The 24961-nt window shown below is 45.9% G+C and overlaps 1 protein-coding gene across 1 annotated transcript in view; it reads left to right on the top strand.

Moving 5' to 3' along the window:
• LOC147903526 (WD repeat-containing protein 26 homolog) overlaps window positions 1-21833 on the top strand; it is a 50541-nt gene extending 28708 nt beyond the window's left edge. The window contains exons 4-6 of the mRNA XM_087399685.1: window positions 2409-2510; window positions 2966-3592; window positions 21250-21833. Of these exons, the coding sequence (XP_087255811.1) occupies window positions 2409-2510; window positions 2966-3592; window positions 21250-21501 (981 nt within the window). The 3' untranslated portion in view covers window positions 21502-21833. The remainder of the gene's footprint in view (window positions 1-2408; window positions 2511-2965; window positions 3593-21249) is intronic.
• The last annotated feature ends 3128 nt before the right edge of the window (window positions 21834-24961 follow it).

Raw genomic sequence — 24961 nt, forward strand, 5'->3', positions numbered from 1 at the left:
GTTAACTCTAGCATCAGCTATGGTAATCTCTACATTATCTATGGATGTTCCGAATTCATTCAAAGGAAAGTATTTCAATGATAAAGACTTCAGTACAACAGTACAAGTTCTTTCAAAAAATCAACCTTCGACTTCCGAACATAAGATTTTCTCATCCTATTCTTATACGGACGACCTTTTGTATTATCAAGATTGCGTCTGTGTACCACATGACAAGGATGTTTGACGTCTTTTGTTAAAAGAGCATCATGTAGTTCCTTATGCTACCCATCCAGGCATCAACAAGACTTATAGGTTACTCAGTGCAACATACTACTGGCCTCAGATGAAAAGCGACGTCATCAAAATGGTTACATCTTGCTTATCTTGTCAACAAGTGAAAGCAAGCCGATGACTTCCAGTAGGACTTCTTCAGTCTCTTCTAGTTCCAACTGAAAGATGGGAAAGTATTTCCACGGATTTCATTACAACACTACCACGATCCTCCAGAGGTAACACTCAGATTATGGTAATTGTTGATCGATTGTCCAAAATGGCATACTTTGTTGCTTGCAAAAGCAGTTGCAAAAGCAGTGCAGAGACTCCGGACATCGCCAAACTCCTCATACAACACATCTTCCGACACCATGGATTGCCCAAGAATATCGTATTTGACAGAGATCCTAAGTTTACCAGTCACTTTTGGATTTCATTGTTCAAATCTTTGGGTACAACTCTACTGTTTAGTTCATCCTACCACCCTGAATCAGATGGATAGACTGAAAGAGTCAACCAAGTTCTGGAAGAAATGCTTCGACATTATATTCAATCACGCCTAGCAGCTTGGGAAGAGTATCTACCACTCCTTGAGTTTGCTTATAATAACTCTTTCCATAGTGCCATCAGCATGACTCCATTCCAAGCAGCTTATGGACACACTCCGATTGTACCAACGAATTTTGTACTTCAACATCGAGTGGCCCTAGTTGATCAACTGGTTCAAGAAATGCAAGACATTCTACTCCAAGTTAGGGATCATATGCGAAAAACGCAAGAGGGGTATCAACGGTCTGCCAACAAACATAGACGTCACCCGGAATTTGACATTGGTGACATGGTGCTATTATTTGTAGCCCCACATCGCTATAAGACGGTTAAGTCAGTGTTTTTTTTAAGTTGCGACCAAGATAGTATGGACCTTTCCGGATCGTCAAGAAAAATTCACCTTTAAGTTACAAATTGGAATTACCACCATCATGGGGTAAAATCCATCCGACATTTCATATTTCTTGGCTAAAGACGTATATTCTAGGCGATGAAGCAGTTCCTCCTGCAGGTGATTATGTCCTAGAAATCGAAGACGATTATGTTCTCCTTATTCTTGAGTGTATTCTGGACCATCGACAGCAAGAGACTCGACATCGACTTATCACGGAATTCCTTGTTCTTTGGCGAGATCTGGACGACTCCGACGCTACTTGGCAATCTGATGAAGACTTACAGTAGTACCCTGACATCTTACAGCAGTATTTTCAGAATTTACAGTGATATTTTGTACATGAGTTCATTATCTCCACCAGGGTCTTATTTTGAGTGGGAGGGGATGTCACGATTTGTGACGTATTCCTTTCTCTATATCTTAGACTTATGGATGGTTTGATGAATGGACACTTGTGTAAGGGTATGCCCTTTCGACGGGACACTTCCTATGAGGCACAACCCTTCACAAGAGACATTCTATGGAAGAGACACTCCTATTGTAATGTACCCTCTCATCAAGGGTCACACCCTTCACAAGGGGTACACACCTCTTCATGCACATACACTTTGGAGTACACACCTTTTCATGTGTGACTCTTCACTCTCTATATAAGAGAGGCCCAATTGTATGGATGATACACACAGCCATGCAGAGGGCTGGCACAACAGAAAAGAAGGGGGGGAGAAGTAAGATTGGCCTGGGGAAAGTAGATGAGCCAGACAGGGTGGGGTCTGGCTGCTAAAAACAACCTCAGATGGCAAAAATGTTGCTGTGGTAAGGCAGCCTGGAATTGAACCAAAGATAGGAGAGGCAAGCTGAAAACTGTGGGAAGGGGGAGGGGCGAGCTGAAAACGGGGGTGGGGGGAGAGGGGTGGCCTCTGGGGAGGGTGGCAAAACTAGAAAGAGGAATGGCAAGCAGGAACAGGGCGGGAATGGCAAGGATGACAGGCTGGGAAGGCAGAAACAGAAACAGAAACACAGAGAGAGAGAGAGAGAGAGAGAGAGAGAGAGGGTGGCAGGGGGGCTAGCAGAGGTGTGAAGCAGGGAGCTCAGTTATAACTTGTGTGGCATCTGTTTAAGTTACAAATGTGTAATATTTACCTAAAATTGACAGGCATGAATTCTCCATCATCTTATTGGATGTCTTACAGGAACCTTCTGCTTTCAGGTATTAGACAATCATGAGAATGAAGTCTGGTTTTTACAGTTTTCACATGATGGAAGACACTTAGCTTCTGCTTCAAAAGATTGTACAGCAATCATTTGGGAGGTACCTTTGTGTTTGAACCAGTTTTTGCAAGAATATGCGCTTTTAACTTCATGTTGGCAAGCCAATGTGTGAACTTTTTGTTGAGATAGCTCATCTGAAGTATCCGTAGCTGTAGTTCTTGCGTTGGTGGAGCATGCTCTGGAGACAAACTTGAATGCCAACCCAATGTTGCCTTGTTTGGATCTTGATTGTTGATCTGTCAAACGGTCCATGAGATTAAGAGGTTTTGGCTATGCTGTTTGTTTGCTCACGAAGATTTCATCCTCTTGCTGTGTAGAGCATTCCCTTAGGCCATGGCTTTAATGCTTTCCTGTCTGTATTGTTGTAAATAGGTCCCCTGCTGTAGTATCAGAGAACATTTGTCTTGGATCCTTTTTTTGTGTGGAAAAGATGCTGCATTGTTGGTGAATGCCTAATACTTCTACTTGACCACTTTTAAGTTATTTTGGGATCAGGTTATCAGTGAGGATTTTGTGAAGTTGAAGTACACTTTGTCAGGCCATCAAAAGCCTGTTTCCTTTGTGGCCTGGAGCCCAGATGATCGAATGATTCTTACCTGCGGCAATGAAGAAGTCGTGAAACTCTGGGATATGCACACTGGAGACTGTAGACGCACCTTTGATAAGCCCAGCAGCACTTTCACTGCATGTGCCTGGTTTCCTGATGGGAAGAGATTTATCTCTGGTGGTGGGGACAAATGTATTTATATGTGGGATGTGGATGGGAAAGAGTTAGATTCCTGGAAGGGCGTGCGGATGCCTCGAATTAATGATCTGACTGTCACAGCTGATGGTAATCACTTGATCAGCATCTGTGAGAAAGATATCAGGATTTATAATATGGATACAAAGGTAGAACGAATGATCAATGAGGAAAAGTCAATTACATCCCTATCTGTATCAAAGGATGGAAAATGCTTACTGGTGAACCTTGTGAATCAAGAAATTCACTTATGGGATATCACAGACAGCTCTAAAATGCTATTTAAGTACAGTGGGCATCGGCAGACACGTTATGTGATCAGGTCTTGCTTTGGGGGATTTGATCAAGCATTTATTGTAAGCGGCAGTGAAGATTCACAGGTTTGTTTATTTTGAAACCATCTGTTTCTTGCTTACCTGTTCTCTCTAGGGCTTTTTGTTTTTATGTTCGTTAGTTGCTGAATCCAGATTGTGAATAGCATGGCACCACTAGTTCGAATGAGTTTTAGACATAATGGAAAACTTTGGGAAACACGCTAAACATTGCACTTTTTCGACCCTGGCTATGGAGCAAGGAAATATTGGCCACTATGGCTATCAGGATCTCTATGTAAAACGTTTTGCTTTGCAAGAAGTTTATGATGGGTGGGGAATTGAAGTCTTTCTAGAGCTTGGGTATAAAAATTGTAAAAGAAAACAATTTCTTCTTTTCATCTTTAATTTTTAGGGTATGCCAAGATTGGGATAGCGTTATGATTTATTGATCCAGAATAGCTTTCTTCTGCAGAGGAACATAATTACTATTGCAGAAACAGTAGGCTGAATAGGAGCCAGATCATCTGAAAGAATTGTTCTATAGTAAGCTTCAGATATTTGACATTGAAGATTGGATGTAGGTGCTTGACCTGTCCTTAGGCACCTGTGCTCAGACCAAAACACCAATTGCAAAAGTGAAAGGGAGTGCTTGTATAGGGTCTGCATATTATCTAAACATCTGATGAATCTTCTGCAAGAACAGAGCTCGACCTTCTCAATATCTGTTTGCATTAATGTGGAGGAATAGACAAATAACGATTTCTTTAGACATGTACGTGATGCTTTGTAAAAAGCATGCTTGAATTTGGCAAACAGTAATCTATTAAGTTTGATATATTTTTTCTCTCCCTTCCAGACCCCCCCTCAAACCAAAAACCTTTTATCCCCTCCCAAAGAAAGAAGGAAGAAAAGGGAAAAAAACTCCTCCTCTGTTATCCTTTTAAAGTCAGTGCAAGGTCAGCTGTCTTTGAGGGCATCTACAAGAAAAAGAGATCCGGCTATTCTGCAACCTGCTTCTCAAGTCCCTAAGTTAACGCTGCTGCAGTCCAACTGCCTGTGTGATGGGCTAGACAACCAACGGATCCCTTGATCGGTGTGAGTTACTCTGTATACGTGTCATGATCCTAAGGGCTCTCATCTAGATCCTCGTTGCGCTACGACAGCTCCATAGGCAATGTGGGATAGTCTCCAGGACACCATCTGAGCAGCAATGGCACTGCCCCTCCACTCGCATTTGCTCCAACCACGGGCTGATGGGCAAGCCTCCGTGGGCTGCTAGCCAGAAGAAGTATGAAATCTTCCTCGGCCACAAGCTTGACCACAGCCGCGTCCAAAACCTGGACTGAACATCCCAGGGCACTCTCTGGGTCACCCAGTGTCTCTCCCTTGAGGGAGTCCATCTCGACGAGTCCATCTGAAGTCTTCTGCCAATCCATATGGTGTAGGAAAAGAAAGGCACCTCATCTATCGTCTCAGCTAGGCTGCGCTTGGAGGGCGAGAACCACTCCCCCGGGTCCCACTACCTCCCCTCCCTCAGGGGTCGATCCTCCCATAGCCAGAGGCGCCATCTAGAGGCGTCCTGCTCTGAGATACTGGGAGGATCAATATGCCACTCCTTCCCCAAGCGTCCTACCACTCTGATCACCTGCCAGTGTATTCCATCAAGACTCCCATCCATCTCAGGGTCACTCCCAGTGAGGGGCTGAAGTAGGCCTCCAGGTCCTACACGGAAGAAGCTGGGGTGCATACTGTCGCGTTGCATCAAAATTCTCAAGGGAACATTAGTACGGGAAAACTGCCCCAACCATCTGTTGTCTCTCCAAATGTGAAGTCCTTCCCACTAGGACTCAGAAATGGCTAAGTTGATCTCGCCCATTCGCTGCCCTGCCCCTCTCAGATGCGCTAGGGCGTCAAGCCTCGCCTTTGCCTCCGTAGGTAGTCTGCTCCAGTGACCAAAAGACCTTGTTGGACCACTGTCCCATTGTGCCCAACCAATGTGAGTCCGCTGCCCAAGCATACGTCCCTCTTGATCTCTGACCTCTGGGTGCCACATAAGGGGCTGACGCTCGAACTCCTCCTTGCATCTGGGCGGAGCACGGATGAGACCCCCTGTGAGTCTCTGCCAAACCCTGTGAAGACTCCTCATCAAGGGGGAGCCCTTCCCCGTAAGGGGGGCCTCTGAGAAGATCCATCTATGTGAAGGTTGCCACTATCCCCCAGTGCGTGGGGTGTTCCTCAAAGCCCTCTCTGTAAGAGGAGCTTCCAAGGCTCGGCACCCGGGGTGAGGCCACAAACCACCAACTTGCCCAGAAGGGCCCTGCTTTGCATCTCCGGATCAATGATAGAGGAAGTTCCGTACCAACCGTCGGAGCTGCCCAATGCATCCTCTGTGAAAGTACCAACAGGAGGCAATATACCAGGCAGTGGCAAGAAGGACCTGGTTCGCCACTAAGGCGTGATCTGCGAGGGAGAGTTTGGTTGAGCTCCAATAGAGAAGCTTACGCCGAACACTCTCTAGGACCGGGGCAATCTGCTGCTCTGCTGTAATGTCAATATCCACTTGGCATCTGAGGTATCTCGCTGTCTGGCCCCGCGGTATCCATTTGAAACCAAAGTCACTTCCCCACTCATGGATCTCTTGTGTCTCCTCAAAGCCCGTGAAGAAGCCTATGGATTTTGTCCAGTTGATCCGTGCCCCCGAGGCCTCACAATAGATAGCCAACGCGCCTCTGACTCTCTCTAGACTCGCCGTGGTGCCCTCAACATACAAGGCCGTGTCCTCTGCAAACTCCGAGTCAAGGAGCTCCTCCTCCTGCCTGATTGGGAGCCTCAACCCCGTGAGACCCGCCACCTGTGATCTCAAATAGTAGCCCAGAGCCTCCGCTACAAACAAGAAGAGGAAGGGAGCTAGTGGGGAGCCTTGGCGAACCGAGCGAGAGAGGAAAGGCCACGCCTTGTGTCCTTTGATAATCATCTGACTAGAGCTCCCTGCGTATAGCATTGAAACTCCTCTGACCCATTTGTCTGAGAAGCCCAATCTCCTCATAGTGCCCTCCAGGAAAGATCACTCCACCCTGTTTGTAGGCCTTCTCAAAGTCCAAGAGAAGGATGGCCAGTGGCTGTGACTCCTCCCTGGACCAATCCACTGCCTCCTAAAACGTGAAGATGTTGTCAAGGATGCTGCGCTCTTGGACAAACCCAGTCTGTGTGTCATGGATGATGTCGGTAAGATGAGGCCATAACTGCAAACTCAAGACCTTGGCGAGGATCTTGTATGTAGTATCAAGCAGAGTGATCGGCCTCCACTATTGGATATCTGACCTATCTCCACCTTTCGGGATCAAACATATCCACCCCTTGCACAAGGACTGAGGGAGAAGGCCTGTGTCGAAAATCTCATGGCAAGCTAAACGGAAAGGGGTGGAGATGATCTCCCAGAAGTTCCGGAAGAAGGCCGGAGTCAAGCCATCCTCCTCGGGCACTTTTGGGTTGGTAGAGCCTTGAGGGCTTCCTAGAGCTCCTCATCTGTGAAAGGCTCCTCAAGTCTGCTGCATGAGTCCCGTGAGACTACTGTCGGAACATGATCCCAAACTAGCTCTCCGGCCACAAGACCAGATGGGGTCATCCTCTTTGTCTGAAAGAGGTGCCTATAAAATTCGGTGGTCATGTCAAGAATCTCGTGTGGGTCAGTGTGCATGATGCCCTGCAAGTCCCGAAGACGCTGTAGTTGTGTGCCGGTCGATCGGGGCCCAGTGGTATGAGAGAACTGCTTCGTCATCTTGTCCCCCTGCTGTACCCATTGGGCCCGGGAGGAATGGTAGGAGAACTCAGCCCGCCGCAGCTCCGTGTCTTGAAGCTCGAGATGAGCGCTCTCCAATTTGTCACTAAGCCATTGAGAAACTGAGTCCTGCTCCCTGAGCCTGTTGATGGAGGTGAGGTCTCTCCTCAAAGCCCGCTCGCGCTCCCGAAGGGTCCTCCTTCACCTAAGGGCGTGAGCTTGCAGCTCCACACTGCTCCTCTGAATCGCATCTGCCACCCACGCAGCCCAGCCCTCACTCGGTGCCATCTCTGAGTGCTCCTAGATCTCTGCCATAACCTGCTGAATCTCCTCGTCTTGCAAGAGGTCCTTTGGAATGCGGGACCCCTTCTGGGGGAGACCTCAGCGGGGCTGATCCAAGTGAAGTACCACTGGAGAGTGGTCGGACATCGTGGTACCTGCCAAAATCTTGGTAGAACCGCCTCTATGTAACCTGCTCCCACCTATGTTCAGGTGCACTTTGATCATGCTCTGGATGCAATTTATGCGAGCCACCTGTCTCGCAGGTCAGGTACTCCTATGAGAGATGATGCAGACCTCACCCTTGCCTCAGATGCAGTGGTATCTGTTGGGGTAAAGGCACATTGCCACCCTTTAAAAGTTATGACCCCTATGACTGTCTTAAGACAGTCATAGGGTGAATACCTAATCCTAATAAAACCTTTGAGTTTGTGGTGTGGCTCAACACTTTTTTACACACCCACACTTCTTGTGTCTCCCTCTCCTAATGTTCCACACCTCCCCTCTTTCCCTCACAAGTGGTATCAGAGCCACCCTCTCCCTCTCACTCCGGTCTACCCCTCCCTCTACCCCTCCCTCTCCCCTCGGGCCTTGTGCCCTCAGCAGCGAGCAGGACGCGGCAGCAGCGAGCAGGGCAGTAGCGTACGAGCAGCGTGCGCGCAGGAGCAGCTATAGCTGCAGCAGCAGCTAGCTGCTGCTAGCTGCTACCAGCTACAAGGCGGCCGCAGCCAGCCAGGCAGCCGCAGCCAGCCGTACTGGCTGTACGGACGCCGCGACAGGCAGGTACAGGCAGGTACAAAAATTTTGAATTTTTTTTGGGGATCCATGCCCTCGCAGGTACAGGGTACAGCAGGTACCCTGCGCAGGTACAGAAGGTACAGCAGGCACAGATTTGTTTTTTGGGGAAGAAAGAAAAGAGTGAGAGTACTCTGCCCTTTTGCGTGGTACTTGCAAGTACACGCAGGTACAGAAGTACAACGAGGTTTTTTTTTTCCTTGATGCATTCCCGGAATTTTTTCAGTTCTAAAACTGTGTGTTTGAGGTACAGCAAGTACACTCGTGTCCCTCGTGCTTGAGGTGACTAGTGCCATAGTGTGTGGTGGTTGCACAGTTATTTTGTTTCGGGGAGGTCAGATGCCTTAATTTGCAGAGGGCTTTTATGCTTTTGCTGAGTGCAAATCTCAGTTTCCGGGTGACAATTTCAAAGGGCTTTTGCCTGGAAGTGTATGCAGTGTATGCCTTGAGGCAGTGTGGAGCTAGGGTGCCCACATTGGTCTCGTTTTCCGCAGTGTATCAGTGACATTTCTTTGCAGGTCACAATTTGTGTACGACACTTTGAAAATCTCAGTTGAGCCACGCTTGGCTAGGGCACATCGAGTTTACTCGGTCCCTAACTGTCCATCGTTGACAGTGCTCAAAAGATCTTCTTTTCGGTGTTTGTACGTTGGGATCTGTGTTGCCACTGTGCACACAGGCAGTTTATGCATTACTTTGTCAGGTGAAAGTGCCAGGAGAGCGCTGTATTTTGTATGCTACCTCAGTGTTGAGGTGTTTTTCACTTGGTACAGGTGTCAAATCAAGGGGCTTTTGCCCAGAATTTGCTTGTGAGCACTTGAGTTACTGTTTGAGAACTTCAGATGCCTTTTATCCCCTTGGCAGAAGGGTGATTGTTTGGGATTTGTCCCATACTTTGTTGCAGGTTTTGTGACAGGCTGAGGTGTTTGGAGCCTTTTTCAGTGGACAAAACAGTGTATGACAAGTGGTTTATGCATATAAAATCAGTGCAATACCTCATCTGAGGTGGGAGAAGTGATCAGGACATCAGTGTTTTGTGTTTCGTCAGATGATGATGCACTTGTAAAACACTTGTGGAACAGCTGCAGCATTCTGAAGTTACTGTTTTATGCCTATTTGAGCACGGTACAGTGTGTCAGAAGGTACAGTGATTGGAGGGAAAATTTTCTGTTTTGCTGCAGATTTTTTGACAGTAAAAAACAGCACTATTGTGAGTGCTCCTGGCTCTTGATAGAGCAGTTTTTCTGAGAAATCAGAATTTTATTTAGTCATTTTTTGACTTACAGGGAGTTAGGCACTTTCCTTATCTGATATGGCATCAGGGGGAAGTGAATCTTCAATACTGAACATAAAGAAATTGAAAGGGGCACACAATTATGCATTATGGGCAGAACAATGTTTGAATGTACTTCTGCTAAAGAAGATTTCTAAGCCCATAAGGGTGAAGGGTGTCAAGCCATCTAGGATGGCAGATGATGAGTGGGAGGAGCTTGATTTGTCCGCAAGGGCTGCTATCATGCTTACTCTCAGTGATTCTCTTGTGTTCAATGTTCAGGCTGAAAAGACCTCTTATGGCCTATGGCAGAGGCTAGAAGAGTTGTATGCCCAAAAGAGTTCAGCCAGTAAGGTTTATTGGTTGAAGAAGCTTGTCGACCTTCGCATGAAGGAAGGTACAGCTATGACCTCACACTTGAGTGAGTTCAATGCCATCTTTACATAGCTTATTGCACAGGGCTTGAACCTTGATGAGGAGTTCAAGGCTACTTTCTTGTTGTGTACCCTCCCTGAGAGTTGGGACACTTTCAAGACCACTCTATCAAATTCAAATGTCACTCTTATGTATGCTGATGTGGAGAGCTCTCTCCTTATGGAGGAGATGAGCAGGAAGAATAATATGGGCAGCAAGTCTTCCAATGCTTTGCAAGTACAGGAAAGAGGTAGGACTCAGCAGAAGGGGAGATCTGTTGGCAAGTCCAAATCCCGCAGTCAGTCCCGTGGCAAAAAGGATATTGAATGCTTTTACTGTGGCAAGAAGGGACATGTGAAGTCTAAGTGCTTCAAGTTTATACGGGATCAGAAAGCCAAGAAGGTTGAGACAAAGGATGCAGGCAGTGGAAGCAAAGGCAAAGGCAAGGCCAAGGCAGATGACTTGGATGTAGTGAATGTTGCAGCAGAGGACAGTGACAGTGACAGACATGATGTATTATGTTCTTATGCTGTAATTGCACATACGTTGGTTGTTGATGGCCATGACATGCACACCTGGCTCTTGGATTCAGGTGCTTCTTTTCATGTTACGCCTCATAGGGAGTGGTTTACTTCCTACACAGGTACTCATGGAGTTGTTCACCTTGGGAACAACTATGCATGTCAGATTGCAGGGATTGGCAGTATACAGATAGTATTCCCTGATGGACGCATATTTATGCTTGATGGTGTTCGCCATGTGCCGCAAATCAAGAAAAATCTGATTAGCACTGGCTTGTTGGATGACAGTGGTTACCACACCACATTTGGGGATTCCAAATGGGTGATTACTGATGGCCAGGTTGTAGTGGCTGAGGGTTATAAGAGTGATACCTTGTACCCTCTTTATGTTTCCAGTGCAGGTAATCATGTTGTTGCCATAACCGAGCTGCCAAAGGTTTCATTGTGGCATAGCCGGTTGGGACACATGTCCGTTAAAGGAATGCAAGAACTGTCACGTTTGGGTTATTTGCCGTCTCTTTCTTTTTCAGATTTGCCTACTTGTGATCATTGCATTTTTGGAAAGCATTCTATGACTCCTCATAAGAGGAGAACTCCCCAGAATAGAGCACCGCTTGATCTAGTGCATGCTGATTTGTGTGAGATGCCACAGCTATCACTAGGGGGTGCAAAGTATTTCATTACTTTTATTGATGATGCCACACGCAAAGTGTGGGTCTATTTCTTGAAGCATAAGAGCGATGCCTTAGATGCTTTCAAGAAGTTTGTCGCTCAGGTTGAGAATCGGACAGGACGCAGGCTGAAATGCCTCAGATCCGATAATGGGGCTGAGTATGTGTCACATGCTTTTGTACAGTTATGCGAAGCTAAGGGCATTAAACAGAACTCACAGCCCCTCATAATGTGTCACGGGGGCGTGAAATTCTAAGTACTTTAATGTACTACAAGACCGTGACAACTTTGGTTTTAAAAGTCCAAATTAAACGCGGCATGGTGCCTAGCACATAAGCATAATTAATCCCTAGGCCCAAAGGCATTCCAAGGAATTAAAAGAGTGGTTGTTGGGAAATGATGACGTGGCATTTTTAATGGGCCCCCTAGAGGGCCATGTACCTTCAGTGGCCCCCCTAGAGTTCCAGGTGGCTCTAGTGCCTTCTACATGCTCCTTTGCCATTCCTGGACCTTCCTGGGCCTTCTAAACTTCACATGTGTGGTTTTCTCTCTCATCTTCTTCCTTTGTTGAGATTTTGGACTGGTTTTTCAGCCTCCTTCAGCTGAATTCCGTTTTTCTTCATAACTCCTCACCCGTTTGGATTCCTCGACTTCCGTTTGGCCCGATGGCTTCCCCTCTGCCTCCCCTTCGTAGTGATATGCTTTTCCCTCCGTGCGTTTGGTAGAACGGGCAGAGCTGAGTACTTCTTTTGCTGGACGAATTTGCAAAAGTGGCTTTTTCTGGACCTTTTTGCTTCTACCGCCTCCTGGGTCTCTCCTCTTGCAAAGCTACAGCTTTCTGTTGAATTTCGAGTGGTTCGACGCGCTGGTTGACTGGTTTTTCTCAGTTTTGGAGGACTTTCCGGCGATGAAACTTCTCCAAAACCTTCTCAATGCATTCCTCTTTGAAGCACGCTTCTTTTGAGCCCAAGAACTCCCACTTCTTCGCGACAGAAGTGCTTCTTTTCGCATTTTTCAGTGGAATTCTTGTTGGTCGGCTCTTGTAAATGCTCTTTCTTCATGCCTTTGCACTCCTCTTTGGCTGAGAATGCAATTGGGCATTGGCTACTATGTCCTCTTGGCGATTGAGGACTTGGTTCGAGTTTTCAGGGCTTGGTGAGTTGTGATTTTGCTATTGCAATTTCTTTTTGCCATAAGCTATTGGTTGGCATCGTGTGCCACCTCTTTCTTGGCTCACAGGTGCCCAGGCAGTGCTACATGAGTCATTCTTTGGTTGGGTACTTTGCTGATTTTATTTTGGAGCTTTGAAAAGCTTTGTGAATGCCATCTGGAAACCACTCAAAGAGAGTGCAGCTGGGGTGCTGTGTGATTGCATCTGGACAGCCAATGGAATTGCACTCGGAAAAGAGAATGCCTTTGGGTTGAGCCTATGGGTTAAGTGCACTTATGTGATGGTGTTCTATGCTTGAAAGCCTTGCGAAGGCTTAGTGAATTGGGGCTGCGTGCTCAGTTGCAGGGAAGGTCTCCCAGATGCAACTTGTAATCATTTCACTGTGAAATATAAAGAAATACCGAAAGGGGCGCCACGGTGTTTGGGGCCAATCGGGTGCACTTGTCTATGTCTGTTGAGCAGGGGCATTCTAGCCTCCATCCCTTTTTCAGTGGTTTTGTTTGTGAACAAATGGGTAAATGCCAAATGGTGATCATGCAATGGTTAATGGTTGTGATATATGCTTTGTGAGCTGTAAATAAGTGCTGAAGTGATTAAAGGTTTAGTTCCACTGCCCTCTGAGTGATTAGAGGCCGTGCATCTCAAAATGGTGTGAGTGAGCGGATGAATCGAACTATTCAGGAGAAAGTTCGAGGTATGTTGTCTTATGTTGCATTGCCCCATGGCTTTTGGGCAGAAGCCGTGCAAACAGCAGTTCACCTAATTAACAGGTCGCCGAACAAGGCTTTGGAGTTGAAAGTGCCAGAGGAGGTGTGGTCTGGCAAGCCACCTTCATATAAGCACTTACGTGTGTTTGGCTGCGAGTGCTTTGCTCATGTACGCAAATAACTGCGCACCAAACTGGAGCCAAAGTCTTTCAGATGCATCTTCATGGGTTATGGTGACGAAGGTGAAATGGGGTACAGGTTATGGGATCCTGTCAAACGGAAGATTATACGCAGCAATGACGTCATCTTTAAAGAGGATAGTGTACACAAAGAACCCATGCAACCAGTGGAATACAGGAGGGTTGTTTATGATGATGTCGGACAGCAAAGAATGCCCATTAATATGCAGCAGCAGGCTGCTGTAAATAACCCTGTTCAAGAGGGTATACAGGCTGAAAATCAGCCAGACAATTTTGCCAATGATGCACCACTGGATATGCCAGCAAATGGCGCTGTAGAACAGCCAAATATGGTGGTACAGCCACCCGTCATGCATGACGAACAGGCTAGACAGCAGCCTATTACAGAACATTTTGTTAGGAGGAGCACCCGTGTACAACGGCCCTCTGACAGGTTTGTTCCACGAGCCAATAATGTGGCTGATTTTATCATGCTGACAAATTGTGGTGAGCCTTCCAGCTTCAAGGAAGCTATGGGAAGAACAGAGAAAAGGAAGTGGGAGAAAGCCATGCAGTCAGAAATGGACTCCCTACTTCAAAATGATACATGGGACTTGGTGCAGCTACCTGCAGGCAGAAAGGTTTTGCCATGCAAGTGGGTTTACAAAGTCAAAGTGGATTCAAATGCTTTACCGAGGTATAAGGCCAGATTGGTTGCCAAGGGATTTAAGCAGGAGAAGGGCATTGACTTTGATGAGATCTTTTCCCCTGTAGTCAAGATGACTACTTTGAGAGCAGTGTTAGCTCTTGTTGCTCATGAGGACATGGATTTATGTGAGATGGATGTGAAGACTGCTTTTCTTCACGGAGATCTCCATGATGAGATCTACATGAGTCAGCCAGAGGGATATGCTATTAAAGGGAAAGAGCAGCTTGTGTGTAAGCTCAAGAGGAGCTTGTATGGACTCAAGCAGGCGCCAAGAGAATGGTACAAGAAGTTTGATGCCTTCATGCAGTCCCAAGGGTATCATAGGTGTGAGACCGATCACTGCTTGTACACCAAACGGGTAAAGGATGGCAGTTTGATGCTACTCATTCTATATGTGGATGACATGCTGATTGCCAGCAAATCTCAGCAGGAGATTAGTGCTTTGAAGACTTTTGTTTCCGTCACAGAAGGAGTACATTATTGACAAAGTACTGCAGAGGTTTAAAATGGAGAGGGAGAAGTCTATTAGTACCCCGTTGCCTCCACATTTAAAACTCAGCAGTAAGGACAGCCCCAGATCAGATGATGATAAGGTTGAGATGGCCAAGGTTCCGTATGCATCTGCAGTTGGTTCTTTGATGTATGCCATGGTTGCCACTCGTCCGGATATTGCTTTTGCGGTGGGAGTCATCAGCAGGTATATGGCAAATCCAGGCAAGCGGCACTGGGAAGCAGTGAAAGGCGTCTTGAGGTATCTCAAGGGTACCAAAGACTTGTGCATATGCTATGGTAGGCAGGATGCATTGGTGCATGGTTTTACAGATTCAGACTATGCAGGGAATGCAGATAACCGGAAGTCTACTACCGGTTATATTTTCACATTTGCAGGAGGTGCTATATCATGGGTGTCTCGGTTGCAGAAATGCATTGCACTGTCAACCACTGAAGCTGAATATGTTGCAGCCACTGAGGCTTGCAAGGAAGCAATATGGCTTACTCGGCTGGTGGGAGATTTGGGCATTACAGGAGATATGCCAGTTTTGCATTGTGATAGTTAGAGTGCTATCATGTTGGCAAAGAATCCGGTCTTTTATCAGAAGACCAAGCACATAGATGTGAAATACCATTTCATCAGGGAGGTACTGGAAGACAAGCGGCTTGAGCTTGTGAAGGTGCATACTGATGATAATCCTGCAGATTTGCTCACTAAGAGCTTGCTTACGGAGTGGTTTGCACATTGTCGCCACATCATGGGATTAGGATGAGACCATTCTTATTTTATGGTCTTGTATACAGTAGGTGGGAGGTTGTTGGGGTAAAGACACATTGCCACCCTTTAAAAGTTATGACCCCTATGACTGTCTTAAGACAGTCATAGGGGTGAATACCTAATCCTAATAAAACCTTTGAGTTTGTGGTGTGGCTCAACACTTTTTTACACACCCACACTTCTTGTGTCTCCCTCTCCTAACGTTCCACACCTCCCCTCTTTCCCTCACAGTATCTGCTATACATGATGCTGCCACTAGATCATTTCCTATGACTAGATCTATAGCCCGCTCCCCCGTTGGGAAGATGCCACAAATCTTGCTATGATGATCAGTGTAGGGAGATGAGATTTCACACGAGAGTAGGAACTGGGACACTTGACTAGATCTTAGGCACATCGGATCTCACGACAATTGATGCGACGTAAGAGGTGAGCTTTCTTCTCACATAGGATGGTGAGGTGATCCTATCGCTTCGTGGAGGGGACCCCACTTTTTCATGGGGGCTCTTATTCGAGAGGAAACCACCTATATCTATTACAGATCTAGAGGTATGGCACATTTATGCGACATCCCTCTATGATGTCTTTGCTCAGATACCACCTGATATGTCTGCTCTTCCCCAGCCCACCACTTGCATCCTCTTTACCCCACAGAACGTGAGAGCTGCATTATGTCGGCTCCATAACTAGAGAGCACAAGACCATGAGGGCTTTACAGACTGAACACTTTGCACACGGGATGGAGGTCTTGGCCCCCATGTTAGCATAGATGTTCAATCATGCGGTATGTCATGGTTTCCCTCCTGCTTGGAGTACTGCTACTATTGTGCCGATACACAAAGCAAGAGATCCCATGGATACATGGAATTATCACTCTCATGGTTGGTCACACGTTGGCTGAGATCTATAGGTCAGTACTAGAGAGAGAAATTAGCTCATATACAGAGATGCATGGGCAGCGGGCATTGGGACATGCCGGTTTTAGGAGACAACACTCCACTTTGGATCATATCTTCACCTTATGGGTAGTCATTGAGGAGGCACGCTCACGGTCCTTGAAAGCCTACACATGTTTTGTGGACTTTCGAAAGGCTTTTGACACTGTTCCACAAGTGCACATGATCAGACGACTACAGGAGATGCGGATCGCGGCTGTTATGATATGGGGGGTGATGAGCTTGTATGAGTCAGCCAGAGGGAGAGTACATGCTCTTGGAGGCCTGTCAGATTGGATCGAGAGTACGATAGGGGTGAAACAGGGGTGCCCCTCTCACCAACTTTATTTGGGCTATATATTGATGAGATACGACCTTCATTGACCGCCTAGGAGGCAAAGGATCTCGAGTACCTGACTTGACGATACAAATACTATTGTATTTAGATGATATAGTCCTCCTATCCTCTTCAACAACAGGGTTACAGAAACACCTAGATGCCCTAGAGGTGTTTTGTCGAGAGAGGGATTTGACGGTTAATCTTGGAAAAACCAAGATTATGATCTTCAATACCTCTCGGCCAGTACTTCGCCGACATAGCTTCACCTACAGAGGGTAGCCAATGGAGATTGTGCAGTCTTACACATATCTAGGGGCAATCTTTACAACATCAGTCGATGATCCATGCGGCTCGGGCACGCCTTACGTGAGAGCAAGGGGATTTGGCTTGACTGGAGTGACAATGTTTTCAGGCGCATTTTCAAGATCCCCCGACTAAGGGATGACTATTTGACATGTTAGTGAGGCCCACAACCATGTATGCGGCACCCTTCTAGGGATGTGATCTGAGAGTGATTGAGTGGCGATGCTTTGAGAGACTACAGGTGACCATGGGATCCAAGATGATTCGGAGCAAGCACTCAGTCTCCCATACGAGATCATACAGGCAGAGTTTGACACTGTCTGAGATCGATGCCATCTTTTAGGCAGTTACATATCTTCACAGAGTCTGGGCTTTACCTAGAGAGAGGCTACTGAGAGTGGCGCTAGAGTCATCTATGCGACTAGCTAAGAGTGGTGCCAGCATGGCCTGGTATGCATGCATCTCAAAATGGTTTGATAGACATGTAATTCAGATGGATCATCTCCCTTTGTTCCAGTGTAGCTTGGATGTCCTGATCTTCTTGTCCCACAGGATGAGATCAACCGTATCATGCGGTTAGACCTGATTCAGCTCTATACATCACAGACATTGGGGGGGGGGGGGGACTAGGATTTCCCCAACAAGGCCAGATTTTATTGTGACCACTTCTTGAGAATATCGGAGGACGGAGTGACCATTAGACCCCAGTACTTGGAGGACAGGCGAGTATCACATGCCCTTAGGATTGCCATTGGCAGATGCGAGTCTCATCCCATTAGCTGATGATTGAGATAGGGAACGCCTGCAGGCACACCTAGGGAGCGACAGATCTGCAGATTATGCACATTGGGTGAGGTAGACACAGAGGAGCACTTCTCATATGTTTGCCCTGTTTACTATGAGATCCGAAGACTCTACCACTTCCTTTTTGGGCCTCTCTCCAGATTGATTCAGTTCCAGGATCAGGTCTGCATCGGTCTCTACCGGATGGAGATGAGATGTCACAGAGAGACCCTCCTTCGCCAGATCATAAAGGGGGAGAGGGCGACTCAGCAGGGGGCTGTGATGGATCGAGCTGAGCGACACGTCACAGATTTCTTCACGTTTGAGTCTGGCCTTGGACATGTCGGGATAGAGGATGAGGAGATCGATGACATGAGGGCAGTATGGACCAGTGAGATGACGAGACGACGACGAGGGGAGACACAGCTAGAGACACTAGAGCCACCCATGATGCGGCGACAGACTAGAGCGTGCGTGATGCAAGTTTAGCCTCTTACTGTTCTACCGGGAGGAGATCGCCTGACCAGAGGTGTTACTATTGATATGGCCCACAGGATACAGAGAGCTCGGAGACCACGCCCTCCACTGCAGCATGAGACAGCTAGACAGACAGAGATACGAGAGACATCTTTGCAGCTCACAGGAGAGCCACCATGGCACCTGAATATGTCTTCTGAGTCCTTATCTGAGCTTGATTGAGTACAGCTATTGGTCACCACTTCTAGATTTGTAGTTTACATGTTCTGTGTATCTTATTTTAATATAGTACCAGCAAAGGGTCTTAGTGTGCCTGTGCCCGTGCCCTTTGCCTCAGCCCTTTGTGGCTTGTATGAGTATGTGTTACATTTGATTTTGTACTTTGTCTCATAGGTCCGTAAGGCCTCCCCGAAGATGTTAATACACCTTTCTTTCTTTCTTTCTTTCTAGGGTTGGTGCAACCTACTAATGGTGGAAATGTCAATCCAAATTGGCAGTCCAGTACTGTGACGTTGATCCCGAGGGATCTGACAGGAACTTCGGGCCTCTCCAAGTGAATGAGCTCTCTGTGTGCATGGAGAAGCCAATTGACTTAGGCTTGTTGATTTGGGTGCCACAAGCCAAGTACTAATGGTCCAAGAGGAATTTTATTCTCTCCATGCAAGCAACTGATTTCTCCTCACACAGCGCTGTATGCTTTGCAAATTTTGAATCCAATAGCTGCTCCTCTTGTCGGATTAGATGCATCCCAACCAACCTTGCTCCTTGTAAAAAATATCTCAGGGACTTACTACAGAGAGGGATGACAAGACTAAATATCTTAGGGCCATCCCTAACAAATTGACTGTGATTTAAAGAAAGCCTTCCCTATGTGATCTCAATAAGCAAGTGGCTTGAGCTGCATGAATAAAGAGCTGAGAGGTTCTTGATCTATCATGCTGAGAATCCTAATCTCCTCATCAGGAAAGCCTAGTACACCTTGCCATAGGCCTTCTTTAGATCAAGGAGAAGGATCGTGAAAGGATGAGACTCGTGCTGCACCAGTCAATGGCCTCCTAAAAGGGTGAAAAGGTCATCCTGGATGCTGCAGGCCCAAACAAAACCTGTCTGTCTGACGTGGATGAGGTTTAGAACAGTCACAAATGTAGACTCCAGACCTTGGCCAAGATCTTGTAGGCTGTGTTCAAGAGAGTGACCAGTCAACACTGTCAAATATCGGTTTGCCCCTCTCTTTGGGGACAAGCCAGATACAACCCCAAGATAGAGAAGGGGGCATCATACTCAAATTGAAGATATCCTGAAATGCATGGTGAAGTGGAGTTGACACGAAATTTCAGCGTTGCATGAAGAAGGCAGGGAAGAGTCCACCGTTTTCTCTGCAGCATTTTTGCCTAGGTAAGGCCTTTGAGGCCTCGAGCATCTTGGTGTCACCGAACCATGCCTCAATGCGCCATCATCTTTCCGAGGGAACTTATGCCCAAATCTTCTCTGGATTGCCTCCACTCGAGAAGAGAGGGCCTTTGCTTGAAACAATTGGCTATAGAAAGAGGTTGTCAGATTGATGATCTCCTGTGGGTGAGTGTGCATCTGTCCCTCCTCATCTCTCAAACATTGGAGCTATGCTTCTCCATTGACTCGCGGGCATGGCATCTTGTTCCCTTCTTGTGTCCACTGAGTCTAAGAAGGTGGAAGTACTCTGTGCATTTGGCCTCAGCTGGCTGCAGCTCTATGCAGGCCTGCTTATATTGGTCTGCCAGCTAGTTTGGTATTGGTTTGCTGTGACGCCTGAGGGTCTTCCCTTGACAAGCTTCATTGTTTCCTTGAATGGTCTTGGCCATCCATCGTTCCCAACCATCCTAGGGAGGCTCCTTCAAAGTACAGATCTTAGTGATGAGATACCCAATCTGATCACACAACCTTCTTCGCTCTATCCCACTACTGCAGACCACATCGCAAGGCTGTGTTTAAGGATTAGGCATTTGCACCTATGTATGTTGGCGGCTGAGAACATATGCTTCTAGAGCATGAGGATGTTCATTGGCCTGCCAACCATGCCCCCTTGCAACGTGTGTCAAAGAATCAGCCTCTGAGTTGCTATCTTGCACAATCATGAAACCTGTGCACATTCTACCTCACCATGGTCCAACTCATGGGAAGGTGGTGGGTAAACAGGACTCTTCTGAAGTCGAGGCTTGCGTGGTGTCTGAGGTGCTGGATTTTGTGAGGGGTTTGGAGGGTGAATAGTTGATGTCGGTGCAGCGTGTTAGAGGCATCACCGTCTCCAAGCCCAGTGAACTGTCCCCATTGTGCTGCCTTTCTTCAGCCTGAGAAAGATCACTGTGACTTTTAGGGGCGTATGAGAAATGACAGAAGGGAAGTGACTGGCCGGAGGAGGGCAAGGCCCCCTTGGGCTCTCGAAAAAGCTATTAATAGACCAAGGAGTGACCGGCCGGTTAAGTCTGAAGAAGGAAAATGAACCGAGGAGATGAAGGGCCAGAAGGGGCCAAAAAGCCCCTGGCTTGAAAAGGAGAGAAGAACAGCAAGGGGGTAGGGGGGTCTTGATGCTCCCAAGAAAACAGCCAAAGGCTTCCTATGAGAGCATGGGGACTAGGGCTGGTGGACCAAGATGGAGTAGGGAGGTGCAACAGCAAAGGGGGGGGGGGACTGGAACAGGAATGAGCAGTGGGGTTGGATAAAACTCAAAGTTCTGCTGGAAACTCACAGGCAGGGAGGAAGGTGAAATAGGCAGGGAAGAGAGGCGAAGAAGATGATGGGCTGAGGGCAGGCAGAGTGATTTGAGGGGGCATGATGAATGGCAGCAGGAGGAGCTCACGTTGTCACACGCCAACACAAAGCATTTTTCTCTTGAACACCTGTTCTCTCAGTTGATCTTTAGATGCTAATGAGCTGGATGAAAGTCCTGTCAAAGACTTCAGTATGGTCATCTCTTTATGTGTTAAAAGATTTGAGATTTTGTTTTCTTTTTCTTGCATTATACAATTGTTGTTTGATAAGCAGTGCAAAATTACAAGCCTGGAAAGCTTTTTTGAATCTCATCTCAATATGGCATACTTATTAATAGAAGAAATGCATTTGTTGGATTTCAATGGTGCGCAGGTGTACATATGGCATCGAGGCAATGGGGAGCTTTTGGAAGTTCTGCCTGGTCACTCAGGAACAGTGAACTGTGTCACTTGGAATCCTGTTAATCCACACATGTTTGCTTCAGCCAGTGATGACCACACCATACGCATCTGGGGGCTGAATAAAACTGCTTGCAAACGGAAGGATGCCAGCACCAGTAATGGTGCTGTATATTTGATGAATGGTGGTCCAGTCCCACCAGTACAGAACTTAAGGCTGTTTTGACAATGCTTTGGTGGGTAGTCTTTTGTCCGATTAGCTGATATTCTTTAAGTATTTGTAGAGTCTTCCGTTTTGGTTTGGATAAGAAGCCACATTAATGATCTGGTTGGGTATTATTACGGAGTGATACACCAATTGATTGCATGAAATAGTTGCATGGTAATATGCTGATGTTGCACGTTATAATTCTTCCTTGTTTCCAGAGAATTTTATGACTTCATGAGAAATACTTAGTCCTTACGAGTCCCACGAGGGCTCTTGACATCATATGAGGTACAGCCACGTTCACTTGAAAATTCAAATTTGATTCCAACCCCTGATCCCTCCCCTTAGGAGACACTTTAGTTTTTATTGCAAAGCTCACTTGTTTCTATAAACCTTTACAAGCAGAACTGCTTTCTTGAGGAGTATCTTGTTTATCTTCTAAATGTCTTCATTTACACGTTTTATTCTATATGAAAGATTAGTAGCTGTCAAAAGAGGCTTAAATGTCGTGTGTGTTCACACATACTCTTTTCTTACTGAGGATACATTTTTTTGCAAACTTTTTGGTACTGTTCTGTGCTCATAGTTCTTTGACATCAACTCCTGCTCTCTAATCATGATCGGATTCGAACTGCTTTTGTAGCACTCCTGCCTGCTACCCATAATGGCTACAACACCATTTGTTAAGGAAATGTTTTCTAATTAGCAGAGATGCTTGCTTAGTTGCAAATCCACATAGGCACACGAGGTGCCTATCATTACTCCAACTCAGTGTATTCTTGTTGATGCCACTTGGAAGCTAGGCAAGATTCTGTGAGAGAGAAGAAGAGAGAGAATGCGCGCACATAGAAAAGAAAGAAAGAAAGAAATATTAACGTCCATGAGAGGCCTTGCGGGCCTATGGGATAACACCAAAAAGGTTAAAAAGTCGTGCAAACCACAAAGGGCTGGAGCAAAGGGCTAGAGGAAGTTGAGAGATGACAAGCAGAGATTGTATGTTGTATTGTTAAAGACAGTGTGTGTCATTCATCTAGATGGAATACAGAGTAGTTAGAGCAGTTTGTACGAGAGTGTAACAGATGCAGCGTATGACGTTTCCTTATTGACATAACGTAAATTAAGCTAAACAGACTGATTAACATTAACACCCTTAACTATGAATCCGTTTAGAGAAATTAGTGAATTTAAAGTCCGATTGTCTCGCAACATTGCTAGTGCAATGGGTGAGGTATTGCTTTGGTGAGGACATCTGCGAGCATACTTTGAGTAGGAACATATTATAATATGATGTCACCTTGCTTGACGTGATGCTTGACAAAGTGGAATTTGAGGTTGATATGCTTTGTCTTGTCACTTTGAGCGAGGTTGTTTGCTATAGCTACGCTCGACTGGTTGTTGCACTAAAGAAGGAATGGACGAGCGCAAGTTCATTGATAAGACCCTTAAGCCTAATACCATCAGAGCTGCGGGCAATTGCAATGTATTTCATTTCAGTCGTGGAGATGGTGGTTGTACAAATTATCGATCCTGGCGAATTGGTACACGTAGCTTGAGGTGGACTTACGAGTGTCTGGATCACCCTCATAGTTAGCTTGCACTAGTGCATAAGAAAGGTTGGCTTCAGAGATGATGATCGACTGAGTGAAGAGGAGATAAGAGAACAAACGCTTGATCGGATGCCAGTAGGGGAGACCTTGATTTTGCGTGTGTTGAGACTTGTGAGGCCGCATATGCAATATCTAGGCGAGTGAAGATAACCAAATATTTGATTGTTCCTATTGCGTGATGATGGGGAATAAGCTTCATGGATTGCTGTGCCTTAGAGTTGGAAGGGGACATTGCATCAATCAATTTGGCTTGTGCTTTATTTAGTTTAAAATTGACGTCAGAGTCAGAAGGGGACATTGCATTAATCAATTTAAAATTGACTTCCATGGGTGTGGGTTGACGGATTTGCTTTGTCCATCTAAAAATGATCGAGAATGTCCAGAATGTAGTGTTGCTAAAGCAACTTTTGGTGAATCGTGCTTGATTTGGATGCCAAGGCAGTATTGGGTTCAAAATGTTTGCCATTGCAAATTTGAGGGCCAATTGTAGTTTAATCTGAGTCAAAAAATGAAGTTTATTCCAAGAAAGCAGGCCAAGTACGCAGAATGATTGAGTAGCCCTTTTCATGTACACGTTGCTATCAAAGAGCATTTGTTTGAAGCCCATTTTGAATAATTGCGTGCTATATAGCATATAAGCATAAATATTGGGCTTTTGAGTGTGTAAACTATGCCACTATTGTGCTAATACAGTTTGCTATTTATTATAGTTAGTGTGCTATATAGAATATGTAGCAGAATATACAAATGTGAAACTTTGAATATGCTATATGACACAGACTACTACATAGCATACACATTGTCCTTTATGGCAAGCGTAATGTGTTGTTTTCCAGACACGAGACGCTATATGCGTAGTGTACAGTTATAGCAACGATCATGTTTTCTGGAGACAGTTTCTATGTCAAAGATATCACAATCTTCTGCCATCTTTTCTTGCGTGCACATCTTTATCTCTACCCTTGAACACAATTAATGGAAACTAGCAATGATATGAACTATATTGTTTGCTGCAATTAGGGCCTTGTCAATGAAATCTCACCAGAATTAAAGATTAAAAGGAAGTATAAGGCTTCTACGAAAAGGACTAAAAGGAAGTATGAGGCTTCTAGGAAAAGCAAGAAAAGGAAAAGGAAAAAAGTAGCACGATTTGAAAGCAATGACACTTCAATGGCCACTGAAGCAAAGAAGAAAGAGGATGCATGCAAAATGGTGGAAAGTATTTTGCATTTTGACGTCCTTTTGGCAAGAGAGAAAGACAAAGTAGTGGTACATGAAATACTTATTATGACAAGTGCCTCATGGGACATTGTGAAAGATGTGGTGTACAAAAACTTACAATCTACACGGCCATGTGAAGAAGCAAAGATGCAAAAAAACATGGTCGTTTAGGTGTTTGAGGATGTCGATGTTGGGCTAAACAAGCAAGGAAAGAAGAAACGCCACAAAGTTTTATCATTCAAGGAGAAGTCAATCAATGGCATGTTGTCTATGTTAAAGGACCATACAACCAAGTTCTTTAGACACAATTTCATATGCAGATGGCTCGTGGGTCAGTTTAAGGAGTGTTTAAAGAACTTCCCTTCAAATGTCATTGTGTCTGTTTTAGATTTTGCGGAGAATTACTTATTCAAAGAGCAAATTGAAATGCGTTCCATGCACTGCCATACTAATTAGTGTATAATCCTTGTTCATATTACTTACACTTATGGATGAATGTATGCGTGCAGATTGGTCGCATCTATTGAAGCTTCTTAAATAGCATGGGAAGAGGAAATCCAACCAAGCAGTGTTCAAGACCTCCTTAGTAATCAGGCTTTTCTGTATGAGAGAGAGAGAGAGAGAGAGAGAGAGCGTTTACTCTTCTTCCT

Source organism: Dipteris shenzhenensis, chromosome 3 (assembly GCF_047967505.1).
Source record: "Dipteris shenzhenensis isolate YYH24624 ecotype China chromosome 3, Dip_SZ_1.0, whole genome shotgun sequence".
Taxonomy (NCBI): Eukaryota; Viridiplantae; Streptophyta; class Polypodiopsida; order Gleicheniales; family Dipteridaceae; genus Dipteris; species Dipteris shenzhenensis.